This window comes from Scylla paramamosain, chromosome 10 (assembly GCF_035594125.1).
Source record: "Scylla paramamosain isolate STU-SP2022 chromosome 10, ASM3559412v1, whole genome shotgun sequence".
NCBI classification, from domain to species: domain Eukaryota; kingdom Metazoa; phylum Arthropoda; class Malacostraca; order Decapoda; family Portunidae; genus Scylla; species Scylla paramamosain.
Window position 1 is genome coordinate 6017668 of NC_087160.1, and position 24833 is coordinate 6042500.

The 24833-nt window shown below is 35.9% G+C and overlaps 1 protein-coding gene across 12 annotated transcripts in view; it reads left to right on the top strand.

Annotated features, from left to right (window-relative positions):
* The window catches only part of LOC135104171 (protein retinal degeneration B-like), a 159132-nt gene that overhangs the window by 121520 nt on the left and 12779 nt on the right, over window positions 1–24833 (top strand). For all 12 annotated transcript variants that reach the window (XM_064011261.1, XM_064011262.1, XM_064011259.1 and 9 more), the window contains 12 exons: window positions 3058–3220; window positions 3579–3691; window positions 5286–5456; window positions 12513–12671; window positions 18354–18502; window positions 19156–19269; window positions 19548–19656; window positions 20940–21096; window positions 21389–21538; window positions 21873–22053; window positions 22226–22357; window positions 22619–22761. In XM_064011261.1, the coding sequence (XP_063867331.1) occupies window positions 3058–3220; window positions 3579–3691; window positions 5286–5456; window positions 12513–12671; window positions 18354–18502; window positions 19156–19269; window positions 19548–19656; window positions 20940–21096; window positions 21389–21538; window positions 21873–22053; window positions 22226–22357; window positions 22619–22761 (1741 nt within the window). The remainder of the gene's footprint in view (window positions 1–3057; window positions 3221–3578; window positions 3692–5285; window positions 5457–12512; window positions 12672–18353; window positions 18503–19155; window positions 19270–19547; window positions 19657–20939; window positions 21097–21388; window positions 21539–21872; window positions 22054–22225; window positions 22358–22618; window positions 22762–24833) is intronic.

A 24833-nucleotide genomic window follows, 5' to 3' on the forward strand; every position in this document is an offset into this window, starting at 1 on the left:
CTATCGGTAGTTTTATTTTAGTGTGGTCAGACCAACTTCAGATGTGATGGGTGAAATGCCTTGGAATGGCACAGATGAAATGCTAAGTAAACTACCTCTTCTCTTATAGACTGAAATATATCACCATATGTTTGATTTTGATGCAAACAGCAGATAGATGTTATGATCATAGTATATCACATGTTCATTTAGAATTACCCTGATAGTCAAAGCAGCCATGACTGCTCCTCTGTAGCAAGGTGTTGGTCCTCATAGTCTTGGTGCAGCTGCTGTCTTTTGCATGTGAATAGTTTGTATATCTTATTTTAGATTTGGAAACCACTCTGTTACTTGGGCCACATGAAATTACAAAAATTACATGCCTTATAGTTAGTATTTCAGTATTAAGCATCACTTATCTCAGTAGATACCAAACAGTTTTTCAAACATACAAAGAGAAATCATTCAGTGAAGCATATTATGTATCTGGAAAAACATTAGTTCTAAGCACTTGTAATTAAACAATTTCAATATTAACTGTGCATATCTTTGTTGAGTTTAACACTCTTTGAGACTAACATGAACATGAACTAACCATAGTGGTGATGTACACTGATGATGGACAGGAATAGAATATAAAGTTAATTATGAAGCAGGATATGATTCTGCTCTTGAACAAGATTTCATTAGCTAGACCTACTATAAGATTGCAATGCAAGGACCACATTGGATAATGCTTTAATACATTCAACCTAAGCCCCTTCCTTCCATTGTCATGCACGATCCCCTTACTGGCTCAAGTATAGCAGAATAGCAACATTTTCAGTAAAATCCTGGGAAACTGATATGTTGGAATCAAACTATAAGAGACAAAGATCTAGGTCAGGCCTGGGATTTAAACTTTGGTAGAGCAAATACAGGGCAAGAATGTTATCAGTTGAGCCATTAGTGACCACTAAGTAACTGACTTGCATTTGCCAATTATTGCCATTTTGGATCATGAAAAAAAGCAATGTGAAATTGGTAAACATCAGTCATTAAGCTGTCTGATGTTGAGTACACTTTTTGTAGTAATTACATTAGCTCATTTGGAAAATCATAATGCATCTTTTTTTTCTTTCTCATATTCAGTTATTACAGCAGGTACATGTGTGGTGAAGCAGCAAGAGGATAATTGTTCTTGGGTGTTCTCAGCACTGATGGTGCATACAGATTAGGTGGTAAGAGTGTGGAGTGGCAATGTTTAGTGAAGGCAAGCCATCACTGCCTTGTCCTGTGCTAATCCCCAGGCATCCTAAGTGGCAGCATTGACTAAACTGCTAAGAGTGGCTAGTTACCCTCAGTGATGTGTGTGGTCTAAGTAATGGTGGTGCAGAACAGTTATGATGATTGAGAATAAAGCTCAGCATTACATTACTGTGTGTTTGCCTTTAAACATCACTAGTATGAGTGACCAAAATGATTGATGGCTAACTAATGGAGCTAACTTAACAGCTTAGTGTCACTTACCAATATTGTGACTATGTGTGAATCCAGTGATGGCAACACAAGACAGCAATGATTGTGACATTCTAAGGAAGGTGTGATTGTCTTCAAAAATTGTCAGTTGAGTAATAAATGACTAGGATTCAAACATTGATTGGTCTATTTAATGTGACTGTTCATTATAACCTTAGGTAAACAAAATGTGTTACTATCTCTTTTCACCCATGATACTCAGCCTGTCATTCATTTAATACCAGCAAGGTTTGGGAACTTGCTGCTGAGTTTCTTACTTTATATAACACCACTCCAAGCAGTATAGGTATAATCAATTGGAATGAGTTTTTATGAGTGCTGTATAAAGATAATTTTGTTCTGAATGTTGATAATTTGGAAATTGCACTGGAAAAATCAAAGATGGAGATAGCATATGCAGTTGGGAGAATTATTGAGTATTGTAGACAAGGCCAAAGTGATGCTGCTTAGTGCAGACAGTGGTCAGTTATTGAGAAATACGGAGTATGGAGTGTTTGGTCATGTGTTGTATGCATGTGAATGACTGCTAGATACACAAAACAAAGGCTCCCATGTGTTGATTAGTCTGAGTATTGTAGTCAGCTTTATGTGTAATCTGTGCAGTGAAGCCAAGTGTGAAAACCACTGATACTGGGAATGAGTCCATGTTGTGTGCCAATCTGTTAATAATGAATGAGCTTCCCTACACATGAAAAATAGACGGTATGCTGTATATGTTAGCAGTGTAATGCTTTGTGGTGGTGAAACTTGGAGTGTTAAAGATATGTCAAGAAAGTGAGACATGGTGACAAAAACAGAGCATGGTCAGATGATATGCAGTGGTAGTGTGAGAGATATCCAACCTAGTAGAATTGAGGAAACTAATGAATGCATCAGTGAAGTGATGAGAGCAAATTAATGTGTCAGTCTAGTCATGTGGAGAGAAAGGGATGAGGATATCAAACAAATTATTTGAAGTGAAGACATGAAATGAAATCTTAAGATTATACTTTAAGATTATATTGCACATAAAAGTGCAACTTTATAAGCTACAGTTAAATGAAGTATCAAGGCAGGTTTCCCATGGAACTTGCCTTTCATTATGTTGAACTTATGTACCATTGTGATTAGGGCATGCTGTACAGTACAGTGTGTATGTATGTTGTACTTGATTTCTTTGACTTATACGTATAACTAAAAGATGTGTAGCATCATAGGTCATGTGGCACCAAATCAGATATATCAGTAAAGCACACTAATCAAGTAGTCCTAAAGGCACCGCCTGGTCTGCCTTAACAGTCATGCTTCCAGCAACAGTGGTCACCGTCATTGATATCATGAGTGTGGCTGTCTTTATTGGTTCTGTTCATGCTGTCAGTGTTTTGGAGGGCTTAGTCCCAGTTGTCTTTTGTGTGGGTATATGTATACAAAGTACATATGAGTAACATTAATCATTCATTGAATCATCTCAATAGAATATTATTTACAGTTCAAGTATATTTAATATGAATTTGTTATTATATATTTACCCATTTGTAAAGAATTGCAAGATTTCTAAAATAATAAATTCTTATGTATTAGGAGATGAGATTGGAGACAACACAAGAGTGTACCGGAAGTCCATAAGCAGCGATGCACCTCACCACTCTGATGTGCCCCACTCACGCTCTGTCTCAGACTCAGACTACCATTATGCCAGGCACTTGTCTGCACCATACCCTCGAAGACGCTCGTCTTCCTCCAGGTAGAGACATCATTGTACTTTGAATCTCTCTCTCTCTCTCTCTCTCTCTCTCTCTCTCTCTCTCTCTCTCTCTCTCTCTCTCTCTCTCTCTCTCTCTCTCTCTCTCTCTCTCTCTCTCTCTCTCTCTCTCTCTCTCTCATGGTATGTATTATATTATGATCAGCAGAGCATGATATAGAATTCTGTAAAGGAAACTCAACCCTTTAAGAGTTATGTAAGAGAACTATAAGTAAAATTGTCACTTTCTTTTACTCCTTACATTCTTATAATTAATCCACCGAATAATGAAGTGTTATCCTAATTATTCATATGACTATGTTTCAACTTTCTGACTAGTAGCATCACTTCCTCTCAACAGTGACCATGCCCACAGTAAGCTGGATTTCGAGGTGTCTGATTTCTTCACGTTTGGCTGCCCGCTGGCCTTGGTGCTCGTCTACCGCAAGATGGTCAACACCTCAGACAAAAACTGTGAGTGTTAGGAAAAGAGTTGAGTGTCTCCATAGTGCAGTGAGAAGCTTGAGAAGAAAAGAATTATCAATTAATTAATTCACATCTCCCTGGTCTGTAAAGATCATATGAACTGAGATACTTACTGATATCAGTTTCAAGCTCAGTTTCTTACTCATAGTAGAGACAGTTCATTAAAGCATGTTGTGAGGAAAAACTTTCAGTTTACTGGTAACATTTTTCCTTAGGTAGAGGCTTCTTGAGACTAGTTAATGGACAATATTGCAAGATACTGATATTAATATACTTTACTTGTAGGTGGGGATGACACTTTAGGAAGGGGCATGTTAGTGATTTGTAATAATAATAATAATAGTAATAATGATATTTGGTTTATTAATCCTGCAGCCTTACCGCTGAAAATCCACGATACACATACTTATATATACTAACATACACACTATATCTTAAGTATACATTTAATCATAAGGAAGTATCTTACAATTTGATACTGTGGCTGCCAGATGATGCCAGTCAACCTAGTAGACTAGGACCAGGATAGTCAGTCCATCCTGTGTGTATTTTTCTATTCAAAGTTTGTTTCTCCTATCCAGCACTTGAACCCACCTAGAACAAACCAAGCCATTTTAAGAACAAGACTGTGACCTAAAAACACACACACACACACACACACACACACACACACACACACACACACACACACACACACACACACACACACACACACACATCATGTAGTGTACTGCTCAACATGCTCGGCTCATAATCAGTAAGCCCCAAATTTGAGACTTGGATGCGGCAAGGCAGATGGGTGAGCCTCTTAATGTGTAGTTCTTGTTCACTAGCAGCAAGTAGGTGTGAGATGTAAGCCAAGGGGTTATGATCTCACTGTCCCAGTGTGTGGTGTATGAGTGATCTCAGTCCTACCTAAGATTGGTTGCTATGAGTGCTATGCTCTTTTTGTAGGGGAATGGCTGGCTGGGTGACCAGCAGATGACCATAGGTGAATTACATACACACACTCATCTTGCTGTAGGGGAATGATAACCATCAAATAACTTAGGGAAACTTTCAGATCTGAACAGGATTCAAACCTATAAGCTTTGCATTCTCAGCTAGCAGTCACACTAAGTATTTGATGTTGCCTACCTTGCCAACCAAGTGGCTGTGTGTGTGTGTGTGTGTGTGTGTGTGTGTGTGTGTGTGTGTGTGTGTGTGTGTGTGTTGCCTTCTCTTATGGTGTTTTATTCAACTATTTCTCAGCATTCCATACTACAACCAGTGTCAGTAAGTCTGATTACCGACATGGCTCTGCAAGGTGTCTAGTGATGCCAGATAGAGATGCTCATACTTTTTAACTTAAATTTTTTTTTACCTTAGCAAAATAAAATCATATTAAAATGTTTTACTGTGTGATAGAAAAGCAAAGTGACAATAACTTGCATTACATTTTCTGTTGATATAGCACAGTAATGAGTAACATTCTTTAATTTATGAGCAATGGAGAAACGAGTGCCAAAGTTACATTTTGGAGCAACAATGCTGACCTCGGTAAATGAGTAACCATTTAAGATCATCTTCTCTTCATTACCAGCCACAGTGCAGCGTCCAGCCTGCCAGCAGGTGTATAATCTTTTCCACCCAACGGATCCACTGGCAGTGCGTGTGGAGCCCCTCATATCAGCGCGGTTTTCACTGCTGCCGCCTATCACCATCCCACGCTACACAAAATATCCTCTCGGGGATGGTCTCCCCACACACCTATGTAAGTAATCCATTTGGTAATATGTTATTACTTCCTCTTTGTACTTGCAGTTAGATAGTGGCTTGTTAACATAAGATTTAGATATTTTAGTTCACAGCCAAGATTCCAAGGCTCAGTAACCCAGGCAGGTGGTTTTGTACACCTATCTTCCATGTTAAGTCACATGATGCCTCAGCATATATTTGGTGCAAATGTAGATCAAGGAATTGTATCTCTACATTCTGGCAAGATTAGGTGGCTAACAAGCCTCTTTCTCTTGTGTGTGTGTGTGTACATTTATTGTGGAAAACAAGAAATTACTTATACCAAGCCACAAAAAACAGTAAATTGTGAATTAGTAAAACAAGATTCTTAGATGCTGTGGAACATCACTATTTGGAATTCCCTTGTTGTGAAAACCCTCATGCACATGTTGGGGAGAAATCATACTTACTGGCATATGCATTTTAGCCTTATTGGAAAAGTAGAGATACACTATTAACTCAGGAAATGCTGCCACTGATATCAAGAGTTTATTGAGTCTTGCATGAAGTCTGTTGACAGTTCCTGAGTCCCATTCTGTGAAGATACATATCTGGAATATGTAGGCTTCTCGGTCATTTAGTTTGGGGAGGAAATTGATACTTGATACAATAACTTTATAAACACAAGGACACTTTTTACTACTGTATCTGTATTGTGAATGGTTTTGTTAATTGGATCTTGGTATTTTAGCTTTGAAGTAATCTGAGGCAGAGGTTATAGTATGATTAATAAAGAACTTTGCATTTAACAAATGGCTAAGACCAAAGGGAATCTTACATTGGAACTGTTGTAAGCCATATCATGCACACAGGTGACTTGTCTTGTTTCTGTCACTCAAGTCCTGTGAATGGATATTCTTTAGGCATCAGACTGTGCAGCATCTTGTTCATGTTTACTTTGTTTCTATGTGTAATACTATTACCATTTATTCAATTCACATCATGTGCTTCAGACAATAGACCATACCTGCTGTCTGTTTATATTCGGTACATGGAACTTAGGACACTCTTTTCTAGTCTGGTGTGCAGGAATTATACTTTCCATTGGTGTGGCATCTGAAAAGACATGGAACAAGAATCTGTTTTAAAACATATCAATATTTATATGTGCTTCAGTAACATCCTAGAACCATAAATTTACTCAGACAATTTAAGATATTGCTTTTAAAAAAACACTAGTAAAATGCAAGGCTGAGATCTTTTTTATCTTTATGATAACGTTATAAGAATAAGAAGTCATTTACCTTCAGTTGGTTATCATTACAAATATTCATACTCCATGTTACAATAACTACATCATCTTTTTAGTTGGGGTGAACATAGCATTCATGTTATGACGTGTTCTCCAGCACAGCCTCAGAGCACTAGATATGCCTTTGGAAAAATTATCTTTCATTGTACCATTTAAACTATTCCACTTTTTTTTAAGCACATCTTTCCAGAATGATAAAATGTCTTTATAAATTTCACTTATCTTCCTGTCAAAATTGGCAGCCATCTTTCTTCTATTTTCTTTGAAGATACTTTTTCCCTTGTTTTACATTCTTTGCATATTTCTTTGTGTTTTTTGTCTTTCACATTCTCAGAAAAAAATATCCTCAAAGAGGTTTGCATGTGTTTCTTCTTTTCTTTCTTTTCATCACTATCTTATCTAATTGTTAAACATTTTTCAAGTACTGTTACAAACTTTATGATTAAAAATAAATTGTTTAGTACCTGTTGATGCTCTTATTTGAAAAATTACATAAATGTGATAGAAAAGGATTTACTGCATGCATTACAATGTGTGTGTTGCCTTACATACTCTTCTCTCTCCTTGCTTTTAACAAGATGAGGATATGATATATAATAATACATGAAGATATTACTCATTCTTCAGTTTATTAGACATTTTCTAATCACATACAAATATCAGTTATGGGGGAAGGGATGTTTTATAGAGTACATATATAGTATTGATATAATTCCATTTTTGTCTCAGCCAAATCTGAAAAAATTAAAGTTCTTTGTCATATTCTTATTACCTCATAGACAAATATTCTCTCTGCACTGAATAATGTCTACAGTGCTGCTTTTCGTCTTGCTGTTCCTCATTAACTTCAGTTATTGTTCTTCTAGCTTACCAGTAGCACAATTCTTCTTACTAGCTTTCATGTATACAATTATTCTGTCTTATTTAGTACAAGATTTAAACAGAAGCCTCATTCTCTCATCCTCTTCACTTGCAAGCACAGGTGTAGCTTGTCTTCCCTTGCCTTAAACTATTTCAGATTGGAAGCATCAAGACATCTCAGGAACAATATTTATTTTGTGAATTTTTTTTTATTTAGATTTTCCTGTTTTCTCCATATTTCTTAAAAATTATACTTGCTTATTTTTCTCAAAATCTATCTTTTAAACCTGTGGTCCATCCTTACTTTATATAAAATGAATGATTTGTTCACAGTGGTTTTAATTTTTCTGTTTGGTTTGATAACTCTAAGTGGTTTTGCTAACAACAAGTCTTGATGGTTTGTCGGGTATGGGCAGGCCCGCGGGCCTCCAGAGTACTGCTCAGTCAGCTGCCAGGCAGGTCCCTCACAAGGGAGGAGGTAATAGTGGTAGGAATGCCTTCATAATTCTATTTCATTCCTTTATAATCATTCCTTATTACTATTTACACAGTTAATTTTATGGCTAGCATGCTTTTTCTCTGAGAACAGGTTGGCAGAGGTTATGTCAAGACAGGTAAGGCACTTGCTGAATTATCCTATGTCAGTTGTCAATTTTTTAACTGATCTAGCACATCTTTGGACATCACATTTAGGATTACACTTCAATTGCTTCACATTTCTCCTTTGATGATGAGCAATACTTTTTTCTTTTTTTTTTCTCCTCTAAGTTTAAGTAGTCAAAACTCCAGTACACAGCTTAGGTAATGGACTTGCTGTACCTGATAAAGATGAAGCTCTCAAACTGTATCAGTGGTCATCACAGTGATGGACATGGCAGATTTGTGATAACTGATTTTAATGCACTGCATCTCTGAACAGAGGTGTGATCTGTGTCGGACTCATGGCAGGTGTACATTTCTTTCAAATGGATTGCACTCAGTTATTATCCCATGAATTGGTGTCATCAATATAAAGGCTGTATTATTACCCACCATGAGTGACACTTGCACAATAGTGTGTCATTTGGATTGCTATGTGTGTATTAATTTGGTATGCACAGCCAGATGCGTTAGGGAGGTACAACCTGTGAGTCTGCTATAAGGATTTTTACGTGTCATATTGAACAGCAGTGTTTACCAGAGAGAAAAGAAATGTAACAGTAAAAAAATACTAGAGATTTTTTATTCAACCAACTGTTTGTTCCATGTTAGAAGTGGCATTCAAGAAAAAAAAGATAAAAATTCAATATGATTAAAAAGAAAAGGAACCAAAGAAAAGAAAAACAAAGGAGAAAAAGAAAAAAAATTAGTTTTGAAAGAAGATTTAAGTGTCAAACACAGTTATATGCTGCTTACAAATACACTCACATTTTTCTCACATGTATATTGTGCTGCAATATGTGGTATTTTTAATAAAGTTTTACTTCATGTTATTTTTACATTCAGCAGTTTGTTTTTAGCATTTTTAGAATACAATAAGTTTAAGAATATGTACACAATATATGGATATGATTCATATTCTAAAAGCTGGTGAAAACTTTTATATATGTAAAAAAAAAGTCAAAACATTTGTAATAAACAAAGAAAATAAAATTGAAGTGAAGCTCTCTACATTAGAGTGTACAAGCTCTTGTACATTTATCTGCCACCACTTTTGAGATTTGCACATGCTGACTTGAAAGCAAGTCATTCCTCTTTACAAGCTCCAAGTTAAAAAATATTACATTTTAGATTAAATAGTTAGATAGATTGACTTTTTTTTTATGTAAGAGGGCCACTGGCCAAGAATAACAAAAATTTTAATTAAAAATTGGCCCACTTAATGCCAGTTCACAGATATGTACATAATATAGGTACATAAATGAGAGTCATATAGTAGATTAATATATATAAAACAGGTAGTGTAATTCTTTTAAAAGCATGGACTTCACATTTTGTTACTTATGCATGAAGACTCCCTTGACACATTATTGGATCATTGTATTAGTATAGTCTTGTAGTTGGTTTGGTGAAGCTACTTTTTCCTGACACTGACTAACCTAACCATTAAACTACTTCATGAACTTTGTTACTAAAAGAATACATTATGAATTCAATCAAGCAAAATGTTTTACAGTCTTGCTGCAATTCACATCTAATGCCATCAAGGCTTCAACCAATCACTGTGCACCAAAATCTTACTAATCTTCTAGTTATTTCTCATACATTTATGAGAATTTGAATGAACTCCAAAGTTTAGGCATTAGTTAGACTCCATTGTTTGGAAGACTTGTCTGCATCAGGTTAATTTTCCAATTTAATCTAAGAGAAAGATTTGTTGCTTTATGCATTAACTTACTTTCACAATAAAGCCTGCTTGCACACTCCAGTAGTACTATTGCAAATGATAATGGTCAGGTCTTATTGAAGTCTTAGCAATTACCATTTTTCTATACTGTAATCACCAATATTTTACCAAATTTTGTTTAGTGCATGTAGTAGTTGTTTGTGCATGACAAATGCACTACTGGTCTGCCAGCTGATAGGTAGTAGTACTATATCATGACCTCTGAGTTCAGCTTCTAGCCATCTGTATAATAGTCAAACAGTGAAAGCCAAAATTGTGAATGAAGATCAAAAATTTAGAATGTGTATGATAAATCAAGTATGAACTACAGTATCTTGGTAATGACAAGACATACAGTACCAGATACTATATATGGCAGTATGCATGCTGTAATATAGGATATATTCTCCTTGCCAAAAGTACTTGCTACAGATTTTATTTACACTCTAGATTATTCTTGTAGAGTGATTTTCTATCAGTCTTTTTCATCCTCATACTTCAAACTTTTTTGTTCTTATATCTTGTATATAGATTGGATTTTCCTGTTTTTACAAATGAAGAAACTTACATAATTATTTCTTACACCCAGTTTAAGGTTTTGAGGTTTTATTGTACACTGGAACCTTGGTTCTCAAACTTAATTAGTTCCTAAAGGCTGTTTATAAACCAAAACCAATTATCCCATAGAAATTAATGTGAAATGGATTAATCATTCCTAAACCACACATGATTGCTTACTTAGAAGTTTCTATCAGTACTTCATGTATAAATGTTTATATAGAATAATGAAAATCATTAAATATTACACAAAAATAATAAACACAATAAATAAATAAAATGGACATGAATATTTAACTTTGCCCCACCTGTACAAAGGTGACTCCATGGTGTAAGAGGAAGGTAGTGAGGAAGGAGGAGAGGAGACATTATTGTTTGGATGGGGAATCATAACAACATCAGGTAACTTGACATATCTATAATTTTTCCTGACTGAACTGAGCGGCAAAATTTGAAACATGAATGACATTTTCATGTTTGATTGTGATTGATTAAATTGCTTTTAATGCAATTATAACTATTCTTCTTTTCACTCGTTGCTATCACAATCTTTCATGAGCGCCATGGTGGCTTACCTAGTATTGATAAGTAAAAACAACAAAACAGCAAAACTCAAGAAAAGGCACTTTGAATTTGAAAAGGGGAGGGCACTGTGGTGTAATAGATGCCCTCCTGTCATGCCTCCCAGCCTGAGGAGCACATAGCTGCTGTTCTTCCAGTTCAGGAGCCAAGACTTTGTTCAGAAGCCAATGCATTTTTTTGTTTTGAAAATTTGTTGTGTGAACCAATTTGTTCAAGATAAGAGGCATTCAGCAACCAAGATTCTGCTGTATTTAGATGTTTACTACTTTAAAACATAGTGCATTCATATGATACAGTATTCAAGTTTGGGATAAGTCCTTGATATTTTCAGTTAAATATGGTTATTGTAGTCAGTAAGAAGGTAAAAAAAAAAAAAAAGAATCTTTGAAAAATATTTCACAAACTTTGAAAGAAGTACTTTCCTCTTGGTCATGAATGAAATTATTCACCAGCACTGATAATATATATGGCAAAAAGTATTTAAAAATTTGTGAAACTAGCCTGTCACTGCTATGTCACTGTTTATTCACTGTAAAGCAGTGGTTCTGCAAACAGGTGCCTCTCATTTCTACCATTAGAAATACATTTTTCCAACAAAATGAACACTCTGAAGAGCCTGACTTGATGCATTTGTTTTCTTTGCAGTACTGTCTTTTAAATAAACTCAACAGACTATTCAAAAATCACTTCAGGTTTAGTAAATGTTGAGGACATCAAACTCTCACAGATGACTTCACCTTGTGAATAAAGAGTACTATTGAAATTATTATTATTTTTTTTTAATGACTCATCTAAAATTTCCACAAAGCAATTTTTTATGAGTAATACTGCAGGAGAATTAAACCACTCCTAACCACCACATTACAGTATATCAGCAAGTATTCATGCATACATATATTCATACATATATAATCAAATAGATAGATAGACAGGCATAAGATTTCAAATGTAGGCATCATCTCACTGTTAAAAAAAAGTGGTTTTATTCTTGGAAAGAGAGAACACTTTAAAGGGATCAGGATTTACTAATCTTTATTTAAAATGAAGTACAGTATCCATTATCTATGTTGCTTTTATATTTTACTTGTGCAAGTACTTGTGGTTAGAAAAATTATAGATCATAATGTACTTTCCCACAGAACTGCAACAATACAGTCTGGCATAATGTTGTTCCATTCTAGATGGTTGTCACCATGTGAGTGGTGACTGGTCCAACAGTCATCCAGACCATGCAGGAATTTGAAAAGTTTATGAATTATCAATATATGTCTGTTCAGCTATGATATTCCATGAAACATATAGTATTACTAGCTTCTGTTATGCTTCCTGCGTCTCGTACATTTTTTCTAATTTTATCTCTGTAAGCATGCTTTTTTGTCTAGATGTGTTTAGTAATGTGATTTTTGTTGGTTCAGTGGAGTGCATCCAGAGCAATGGCAGTGTCTTCATGGACCTGAGTGGGACCACAGGCTCCCCATCTTTGACCGAGCACACTCGGCGCATGTCTGATGCCTCCATCCTCTCCACTGTGTCTGGCATGGGAGACACAGTTCCATTGGCCACCATCAATGCCTGTATGTATACTACTGCCTCTTATTTTTATGATACAATATTACTTACATTTGTATTCTCAGGTATGTAGTAAGTGACATACAGTTCTCTTGTGCAACCAATCCTTTAATAACTAATTATTGTAATTACCATTTCGTGTTTTTTTTTTTTTTTTTTTTTTACTCATCACCTACATGTGTTACAGGCCAGAGTTGAGATATTTGAGTGGGTTGAGACAGTATTATTATTATTATTATTATTATTATTATTATTATTATTATTATTATTATTATTATTATTATTATTATTATTATTATACTTGAGATCTGGGAATGAAGATGTCTTTTTATTAAGTTTTATTTTTCTTAGAAAATACTTGTCTGTGTGTTTGTGTGTATTCACTTATTTGTATTTAACTAATTGTATTGTACAGTGCATGAGCCAAAGCTCATTTTGTCCTGTCTCCATTACCATATTTATCCAGTTTCTCTTTAAACATGTGTACACTGTTTGCCACAACCACCTTCTCCTTCAAATCATTCCAGATTTCAATAGTTCGATATGGGAAGCAGTATTTCTTGATGTCGCTCGAACATCCACTCTTCTTTTATTTTCTTCCCATTCCCCCTTGTCCATCTCTCTCCCCCCTCCATCTGTGGTACCAAATCATTTCTGTCTATTCTTTCTTTCTGTCTATTTCTTTTCTATTGTTTACTAATTTATACATTGTTGTCAGATCTCATCTTTCTCTTCTCTCTTGTAGTGTTGGTAATTCCATCTCTTCAAGTCTTTCTTCATAGCTTAAGTCTTTTAATTCTGGTACCATCTTTGTCATTATCCTCTGTATTCTTTCCACTTTCCATATGTCTTTTTTTTCTATATGGAGCCCAAACTGCTGCTGTGCATTCCAGTTTAGGTCATATCATGCTTGCTATAATTTTCTTCATCATATCATGCTTGTTATAATTTTCTCCACCATTTCTTTATCTAAATAGTTAAACACCACCATAATGTTTGTTAACAAGCTGTATGTAGAGCCAAATATTCCATTTATGTGCCTTTCAGGTGATAGTGTGTCCTGGATCATTACTCCCAAATCTTTTCTTTATTACTTTTCATTATTTCCCCTCCCATTTTGTAATTCCATGAAGGTCTCTTTCTACTTTTCCATTTCCAACATGTGGCATTTTCTGGCATTAAATTCTAGATTCCATCTTTGGCTCCATGTATGTATCTTCTTAATATCCTTTTGTAACTCCTTGCAGCCATTTTCATCCTTTATTATTTTCATTATTTTTGCATCATCAGCAAAAAGGTTTATATAACTATTTAGATCCTCTGTCATATCATTTACATATATTTGAAACATAATAGGTGCCAACACAGATCCTTGCCGTACCCCACTTGTCACTTTGCACCAACTTGAATTAGTGTCTCTAATTACTGTTCTCATTTCCCTCCCTTGTAAATGATCATCCATCCATCTCAATGTTGCTCCTTCTAGTCCTTCATTCTCTAACTTCTACATAAGACTTTTGTGGGAAACTTAATTAAATGCTTTTTAAGATCCAGGTATATAGCATCAACCCATCTGTCCCTCTTTTGCACTCCATCTATTGCTCTCATATAAAAGCTTAGTAGATTTGTGACACAGGGTCTCCCTTTCCTGAATCCAAATTGCTTTTCTGTAATTATCTTTTAATTTTCTAAGTATTGCACCCATCTATCTTTGATTACTATTTCACAAAGCTTGCTTACGATACTTGTTAATGACACTGGTCTGTAATTTAATGGTTCCATTTTATTTCCCCCTCTGTATATTGGGACTGTGTTAGCTTTTTTCCATTCCCTTGGTACTTTTTCTTCTTTCACTGAGCTGTTGATTATGTCCCATATGGGTTCCTCCATTTGTTCTCTGCCTTCTTTTAATATCCATCCAATTACTTGATCTGGTTCCATAGCTTTTCTAACATCCAGCCATTCCAGCAGTTTCTTGATTTCTTGTCTCTTTACTTGTATCTCCTGTATTCCCTCATTCTGTGATACCACTTTCATTGCCACAAAATTGGTCTCCTTTGTAAACACAGATTGAAAACTCTCATTCATTACTTCACTCATTTCCTCAGTAGTTTCATAAATTCTTCCTTCTCTTTTTAACTTGTTTATGTCTTCCCTGTGTTTCATTTTTCCATTTATGTATCTGTAGAAGAGTTTGGGCTCTTCCTTGCATTTTCTTACAATGTTACTTTCAAAATTTCTTTCTTTTGCTTTTCCTATTGTACTATATTTATTTCTTGCCTTTCTGTATTCTTCCCTAGTACTTCTGTTGAGTTTTTCATAATTTTCCTCCATGCCCTGTCCTTTATTCTTTTTTGCTTCTACACACCTGGTATCATACCATTCATACTTCCCAGTTTTCACTTTATAACTTGGTACAAACTGTTATACCCCCTCTCTATACTTGTTAAAATATTTCATATTTTTCTTGCATTACTTTACCTTCAAATAGCTCTTTCCATTTAATTTTTCCATAAAATTTATTAAGCTCTGCAAAATTTGCCTTAGCATAGTTCTGTCTCCTATATCTAAATTGTTCATTCCTGTGCAACACTGTTTCCTCCTGTAGCACTATTTCTATTGTCACATGATCACTTCTTCCCATTGGACTCAGAGAATGTATACTTGGTCTACTTTCTGGGGTTTTCGTAAACACTAAGTCCAAGTGTGATGGTTCTTTTTCTCCTTTGTATCTTGTAGGCTTTTCCATCCCACTGTCTCATTCTGTTCACCATCATGGTATGCCTAAGTTCTTTGCTCCATGATCCATCATTTTCTTTCACTTCCACCTCCTCCCAATTAATTCCTTTAGTGCTGAAGTCTCCTACTAAGAGCACTTTGTTACTTTTCCTCATCATTTCCTCTGTGTTATTTGTTGTTTCTAGTTGCATAGTTTTATATCTATTGGTCTCCCATGCATTATTTTTTGGTGGTATGTACATAACTTTCCTTTTTTTGCTTCCTTTGATCTTAACCACAACACTCAAAGTTTCCACCATTATATCACCATATTCCACTTACTCAACAACAATATCCTCTTTTACCAATATCATCACTCCACCTCCCTTTCCTTTTCTGTCTCTCCTCCATGTGCTATATCCTAACTTTGCAAATCTCATCTTTATTTCCTCTTTTAGTTTGGTTTCTGTTAAACATACCATGTCTGGTTTATTGTTCTTTAGGTAGTCTTTAAGTTCTAACTGGCTCAAGACCAAACCATCTATATTTGTATACATAATTTTTAAGCTTCCATTTGGTGATCTTCCGTAGCATCTTTGTGCCACCATTTCCTCACTTTCGTGTTCACAACTTTCCAAATGAATCTCCTCACTTGTTCCTGTGTTCTTGTTTTTTTGGATTGGGCCACTACTTTAAACTCTTTCAGTTTACTTCTCTCTTCTTCATTCATGTCTTTTTATCCATATCCCCCCACTCCTTCTACTTTTGCCAATTTTCCTGTTCTTTGTAAGACATGTTTCACTGCTGTTTGTGACATGAATCTTATTTTCATTGGTCTTGTTCCATTTTTGTCATACTTTCCAATCCCATAAACCTCTTCAATTTGTTCAACTATCTCCTCTCCTTCCCTCGCCACTTCTGCTATAATTTCCTTAGCCCATTTGACCTCTTCATTCTTTCTAGCTATTTTCATGGGTAGGTTCTTCTCCTTGACCCCAAGTACCACCAGACACATCTTTCTCTGTACCTTGTCTCTCACAAGGTTACTTTTTTCCTTTACTATATTAATCACTTGCTTTTCCATGTCCTTTTTGTGTTCCTGTCGCTGTTGTCTTATTATCTCCTCCATATCCACCTTTTGTTGTTGTTCTCTCTCTTCTTTCCAACTTTTGAGTTCTTCTGTCACTAACTCTTTTACTTTCCCAACCTTAATCTCTCTCTTTCTTGTAAACCTTTCTTTAATTTCTCATTCACTTCCTTGAGTTTATTGATTTCTTTACAGTATTTCTTGTTCAAGTCCACTATTTTTGTCACCTCTTCTCTCAGTTCTTTGTTTTCTTTTTCTCTTTCTGTCTCCCTCTTCTTCATCTCTTTTATATCACTGGATATCTTTTTTACTTTGTCACCACCCACTTCTCTCTCTTCTTTCTACGTCCTTATTATCTTTACTAAGTTGCGTATCTCTTCTCATATTTTCACATTTTCTTCTTCAGTTTTCCACATTCATTTGTTTGTATGAGCTACATTGAGGTCTTCTTCCTTGAAACCTTCAAAAACATTTGCTGTGCTGGTTGCCATCTTCCCTGTTGATATCACAGACAATGTTTACCTGTACACTACTCTCCCATTTCACCCATTCAGACATTTTCCGATTACACTTCACTTCCCCTGCACTCACACATCACACAGTTCCCTGTTATGGAGACAGGACTCAAGCTTAACCTCCCTGTACAACCAAAACATAGGTAAATTCTTAGAGCTGCTGTGAATGTGTCTGATCAGCTGGGTGGCGCGGTTGTGTGTGTACGTGTGCATGTATGTATTTACTTAGTTGTATTGTACAGGGCATGAACCAAAGCTCATTTTGTCCTGTCTCCATAACCATATTTATCCAATTTCTCTTTAAATATGTGTACACTGTTTGCCACAACCACCTCTTCCTTCAGATCATTCCTGATTTCAATAATTTGATATGGGAAGCCTTATTTCTTGATGTTGCTCAAATATTCACACTTTATTTTTTTCCCATGCCTCCTCTCTCCCTCCCCCATCTCTGGTACCAAGTCACTTCTGTCTATTCTTTCTATATTTTTTACTAATTTGTACATTGTTATCATATCTCATCTTTCTCTTCTCTCATAGTTTTGGTAATTCCATCTCCAAGTCTTTCTTCATAGCTTAAGTCTTTCAATTCTGGTACCATCTTTGTCACTATCCTATGTATTCTTTCTGGTTTCCTAATATCTTTTTTTTCTATGTGGAATCCAAACTACTGCTGTGTATTACAATTCAGGTCATATCATGCTTGTTATAATTTTCTTCATCATTTCTTTATCTAAATAGTTAAACACCACCATAATGTTTGTCAACAAGCTGTATGTAGAGCCAAATATTCCATTTATGTGCCTTTCAGGTGATAGTGTGTCCTGGATCATTAGTCCCAAATCTTTTTCTTCATTACTTTTCATTATTATTTCTTCTCCCATTTTGTAATTCCATGAGGATCTCTTTTTACTTTTTCCTATTTCTAACATGTGGCATTTTCTGGCATTAAATTTTAGTTTCCGTCTTTGTCTCCATGCATGTATCTTTTCAATATCCTTTTGTAACTCCTTGAAGTCATTTTCATCCTTTATTATTTTCATTATTTTTGCATCATCAGCAAAAAGGTTTACATAACTATTTAGTTAGTGTGTGTGTGTGTGTGTGTGTGTGTGTGTGTGTGTGTGTGTGTGTGTGTGTGTGTGTGTGTGATCCAGGCTACTATCCCTCTCGTAAGGGATGCCAGTCTGGTATATTAGTATTTATAGTTTATAATTATTATTATTATTATTATTATTATTATTATTATTATTATTATTATTATTATTATTATTATTATCATTATATTTATATTTAATTTTCCTTTGTTAGCATCCTCTTCCTGTACAAAAAAGAAATATGGTAATACATAGTTTGTTGTTTTGCAGTGAGTCAGCGATGGTGGGGAACCAAGAGGCTGGACTATGCTCTGTACTGTCCTGAGGGGTTGGCCAACTTCCCCACCAACTCCCTGCCACACCTCTTCCATGCCTCCTACTGGGAGTCCTCTGACGTTATAGCTTTTATCCTCAGACAAGTGAGTGCTGCCTTGAAGACTATTACATTGTTAGTCTCAGATTTAACTTTTCAATCATGCACAAGATGACATCCAACAAGGAAAAAGGAAATAAGAAAGTAAACATTGCAAAGACCATTTCTGTCCCTTTCTTATTTTGAAGATATATATGGATTGTGACTTATGTTGTGACATTATTTATTTTGCCTACTACACCATTTTGACTATAGAAGAATCTTCATGCTATTTACTTAATTATTACAGAGTTAAGAGATCCTTACCACAATGTACTGGGCTTTATCCATGTAGTACAAGGCTGGTGTCTCTACAGAAGTACTCCCACATATCAGCACACATCCACACACACACACACACACACACACACACACACACACACACACACACACACACACACACACACACACACACACACACACACACACACACATGAATTGATATTGGAAGTAATATACATTGAAAACTCAGTTTACTCCAAGCAACACAGAAATGTGGGAGTTGTCTGCCAGAGAAAAATCCAACTTTTGAAGATTTTAGTTTAGAAAAATATTTTATTTCATAGTGCAGAATGTATCATGAGTTGAGATCTGCATTTATTAACATAAAAGTCAATGCCTGTGCAATAATCCTTTAATAACTACTGAATACATGGACAGTTGGTGCGGACTGAACATGCTGCTTACCAGGGAGATGACAAAGACCTTCCAGTATTCTCTCCAACACAGCCTCGGGAAAAGTGGATAAAGAAGAGAACATCTGTCAAAATTAAGGTCAGGATATAACAGAAGCATTTTATGAAGTTCTGTATGAACTGAATGATATTTTTGATACATGTATGTAATATCTTGTTTTATGGAACATTGAGAAATTCACCAAGAGAGTCAGACTATGAGAGGGAGTGGCTAGGAATTAAGCCCTAAACAGGACACTCAACATATATCATCATTTCCCAGGTGGGGTTTAATTGACTGTTATTGTCCAATAGCTGTATTTAGATTGGTAAGTAAATGTGTTTTTTTATTCCTTTAACTTGAGTCTTTTATATCAGAATGTTGCTGCCAACCACCGAGGAAATGACGTCATAGTGAGGGAGGGAGCACCACAGTCCATACAGGCCCGCTTCATGTATGGCCCCCTGGACATGGTTGCTTTGTCTGGTATGTGTCTTGATGCCTGTGTGTCATGCAATGTTCTGTGTTTTCTTTTTCTTTTTTTTTTTCTTTTTTTTATGTAGAAGGGACATTGGCCAAGGGCAACAAAAATCTAGTATAAAAAAAAGCCCATTGAGATGTCAGTTCCAGAAAAGGGTCCAAAGTAGCAGTCAAAAATTGAAGGATAAGTGTCTTGAAATCTCCCTCTTGAAGGAATTCAAATCATAGGAAGGTGGAAATACAGAAACAGGCAGGGAGTTCTAGAGTATACCAGAGAAAGGGATGAATGATTGAGAATACTGGTTAACTCTTGCATTAGAGAGGTGGAGAGAATAGGGGTGAGAAAGTCTTGTGCAGCGAGGCCATGGGAGGAGGGAAGGCATGCAGTTAGCAAGATTAGAAGAGCAGTTAGCATGAAAATAGCGGCAGAAGACAGCTAGAGATGCAACATTGTGATGATGAGAGAGGCTTAAGACAGTCAGTTAGAGGAGAGGAGTTGATGAGATGAAAAGCTTTTGATTTCACCCTGTCTAGAAGAGTGGTATGAGTGGAACCCCCACAGACATGTGAAGCATACTTCATACATGGACGGATAAGGCCCTTGTACAGAGTTAGCAGCTTGGGGGGTGAGAAAAACTGGTGGAGACGTCTCAGAACGCCTAACTTCGTAGAAGCTGTTTTAGCTAGAGATGAGATGTAAAGTTTCCAGTTCAGATTATAAGTAAAGGACAGACCGAGGATGTTCATTGTAGAAGAAGGGGACAGTTGAGTGTCATTGAAGAAGACGGGATAGTTGTCTGGAAGGTTATGTCAAGTTGATAGATGGAGGAATTGAGTTTTTGAGGCATTGAACAATACCAAGTTTGCTCTGCCCCAATCAGAAATTTTAGAAAGATCAGAAGTCAGGCATTCTGTGGCTTAGGCATTCTGTGGCTTCCCTGCATGAAATGTTTACTTCATGAAGGGTTGGATGTCTATGAAAAGACGTGGAAAAGTGCAGGGTGGTATCGTCAGTTAATGGGAAACTGTATGCGCTAGTGCATATAGTTTCGATGTTTCCTTTCTGATCATGTGCATTATTTGTGTCAAGAGATTATCTTCTTGAGACAAATCTTGGTGCTTTATTTGAGGTGTGCATTGGTGGAAATTTGAACAATACTGACTCCATTCTGTTTACAAGGTGGATTTAATTATGATCTTGAAACAAGGTTGCTCATGTTTTTAGCTTTCAATATTGAGGCAAACAAGTTTATCCTAATTAGGTGCATATAATTTCTGTTTCTCCTCAGGTGAGAAGGTGGACATTCACATCATGCGAGATCCGCCAGGTGGAGAATGGCAGCAGATCTCTACGGAAGTCACAGACAAGAATGGTCGCATTGCCTTCACTGTGCCACCAGACAAGGCTCTCAGCTGTGGCATGTACCCTGTCAAGATGGTGGTGCGGTAGGTCATGCAACCTGCAGTAAAATAGAAATGACAGATGTTAAGACATTTTGCGGGTATGACTAGATATTCATAGAATGAGACATAAATATGAAAATAAAAATATATATCAGTATCTGTGAATAATATGAGTATTTTGTAAGAGTTTGATACTATAATATGAATTAGTTTGAATGAAAATTTAGGTAACCTCTGTTAGGTTATCAAAATTCTCATATTTTCTCTGAGTTTTGGATCATCTCAGTGTGTGCTAAAGAATTATTGTATTTTTGACAGTGGTATCTTCCCCCAGGGGTGACCACACAAGTTCCACACTGTACCTGACCATTGTACCTCCAAAGACAGAGTGTGTTGTCTTTAGCATTGATGGGTCTTTTACTGCGTCTGTCTCAGTCACTGGCCGAGACCCCAAAGTCAGAGCAGGAGCTGTTGATGTCGTGAGGTAAGACAAGACTGGCCACTTCTGCTCTAAGTGCCAGTCCAGTATGAATAACATCTTACCTAACTTAACCCTGAGGCATTTATCCTTTCTCTGGCTATTGAATTCTTACACTTTTGTTTGCTATATTGATCTTGTTTTTATAATTCCAAGCTGCCGTATTTGCCATGCTTACATCTCACCTTGTACACATTCACATTTACTCGAGCTCAGTCATGTTTGATGAGGGAGATAGCAATCAGATAATTTCATAATTGTGAAAGTAAGTTGTAAAAAAGAAGTGTTACATGCATTCTTGGAGTGAGGAGCACTGACTCTCTCTTCACTGTTACATCAGGCACTGGCAAGAGTTAGGCTACTTAATAATATATGTGACGGGACGGCCGGATATGCAGCAGCAGAAGGTGGTGTCCTGGCTTGCTCAGCATAACTTCCCCCATGGCCTTGTGTCCTTTGCTGATGGGCTCTCCAGAGATCCTTTAGGCCACAAGGCTGACTACTTGAGGGGGCTTATCCAGGTGAGAGAAACCTCAGTTGAAAAGATGATGGACTACCATTTTCAGTGACTTAGTTCATATGTGTAGATAAAGTGTAATATTGGTATTTTGTTCCTTATGTATGCATAAGATCTCAAAAGATGTTTGTGGGTTCATGATTTCTGAAATAATATTTTATTTTCTAATCCACCAGGATCATGCACTGCAGGTTGTAGCAGCATATGGCAGTGCTAAGGACATTGCAGTGTATTCTAGCATTGGCCTCAAACCAGAGCAAATTTTCATTGTTGGAAAAGCCAGCAAAAAGCAGCAAGCCAATGCACAGGTACTGTATTTTATTTTCCTTGAATTATTTATTTGTATTGTATAAAGAATTGTCTATAAGTCCACAATTAAGTGCCTTGCTACTGAGGGTGATATGTTTGGGGGTGTGCTCCGTTTCATTTGTATTTCTGTAGTGATGGTGTCCAGAGGTAACCCTGCTGAAGGACTACACAGAGGAGTAGCCATCATACATGTAATACAATGTAATATGTATAATCTTTTTTGTCTGCTTTGAGTGTACTGTGACCTCTTTTCATGGCAGGTGCTAACTGATGGTTATGCTGCACACCTGTCCTCGCTCTCAGCCTTAGGCAAGTCTCGTCCGGCTAAAGGAAACCCTCAGATGGTCATCCCTCGGGGCTTTTTTGGGCTGCCAGGTCAACACAGTGCTTTGCGGAGAAGACGGTAAGTGTAATGAAAGGAAACAGAGATGATTGCACTTTAAGAAATCTCATGATTGTTTCATTCTTCTTTACTTCTTGAATCTTACAGATTTTCAACACATGGTTAAATAGCCCTGTGCAGTGTGGAAAATCAAGATTTATTCATTATTTTTAGTGGACTGTATGTGCATGAGAGTCCTTTTACATTTCACATGTCTATATACACCATATATGTAAAGATTTGAAAGAAATGACTTATGTATTACTTCTGAACTCAAGTTGTTTTAATTCTCTTCTCATTTTCTCTTGAATCTTGTCTTTATAAATTTCATAATAGGAAAGATTTTAAAGTTATCACATTATTTTTTTACAATGAAAGGAAATAAAGTTTTGGTGTCCATACATTATTTGATACAAATCATCCATAAAGGGTTACAAGAAATAATTTTCCTGGCATTTATACTCCTTGGGTTCTGGTCTTCAGCACTGTCACAATTAATTTTTCATTGTATATGTTAATGCTATGAGCAGTATGCAGTCGTAGGGTCTGTAGTAGTGTTCAGGCATTACAGTAGTATTTGAAGCAATATGTAACTCTAAATATTATTACTAATGCTTTAAGTAATGATACTTAGCCATAAGTCAACATTAACTTTTAACCTACCAAGGAAAGGGAAGACCACAGTACACTCACATTTACTTCCTGCTTCACTCACTATATATATATATATATATATATATATATATATATATATATATATATATATATATATATATATATATATATATATATATATATATATATATATATATATATGTGGGTACATTACTCTCTCTTTGTGAAGTGTGATTGTATAATTTCACATTACTTCATTCTTTTGATTTCTGATTTTGCAGTTCTTGCTATGCAGTAGAACACCAGTTTAATATGAGCTGCAAGCAGTTCAGTTTAAGAGAAATATGTTGGTTGTAGAAAAAGTGGCAGGTATAACAATAGAAAGCAGGAATCATATATATATATATATATATATATATATATATATATATATATATATATATATATATATATATATATATATATATATATATATATAAAAGACTCACACATGCACACTCAAAAGAATGTTTTCCTATTTTACACCCCCACATTGTTAGGGAGAAAGAGTTAACATATGTAAGATAACCACTAAACCCTCTTCATATTGTGGGAAAGCCCTTGGATCCTCAGTGCTTGCAGAGGCAGCAATGCAAGTGTATCTGTTGCTCATTACCTGAGAGCCCCCTTGTGTCTGCTATTATAGATGCCTTTGGAATTTCACAGCTCATTGTCTGTCTATCACCCTCAAAAGTCAGAATCTTATTAGCAAAGAGAAAGCTTGTTCTTTGGCTCAGGTGGAACATCCTAGGAATCTCTGTGATACACATTGCTTAGGCCATTAGTATCACACACCATATGTATCACAGCTGAGCCAAGGCATGAGGTTTTATCTTCTTTGTTAAGGTTTTAGTGTCTCTTGATGATGACCAGAAATAGAGTTGTGGTACTCTAAAGGCACTTGGAATGGTAGTAGAAGCAATGAGGTGCTTAAGGGATCAGCAACATGTGTACTGACATCATCAGCTCTCTGAGCACTGAGGATCCAAGTGCTTTCCTGGGCTGGGTGATGTTTTTAGCAGCCACTAGATACTGACCACCTAATATTTGTGCAGTTTTTTGCCACATCGTGTCATGTGCTATTTTGAAATAATTTTTTAGGTAGTGTACTTTATTCACAGATAAGGAATAGGGGTTCTTTTGATAACCATGTTTGTGTCTGTGCAAGAAAAGAATGATATTCTTTGTAAACATAACATTTTCAGGAAAATTGTAGAATAGCAAGGTTAATCTATACTAATGAATTTGAAATATGAATATATGATATTTTTATTTTTGCAGTTTTTCTGTCTTCGTGGAGAGTGAGAGAGTAAGCTTTTCTGATTTATGAATTACACATAAAATTTAGAAAACCACAAAATAGGCTCTAGGACTCCAGAGATGAGTACCTCCACATAGACCGAGCATAGATCATGGATAGAATTGTTAATGTTAACTGC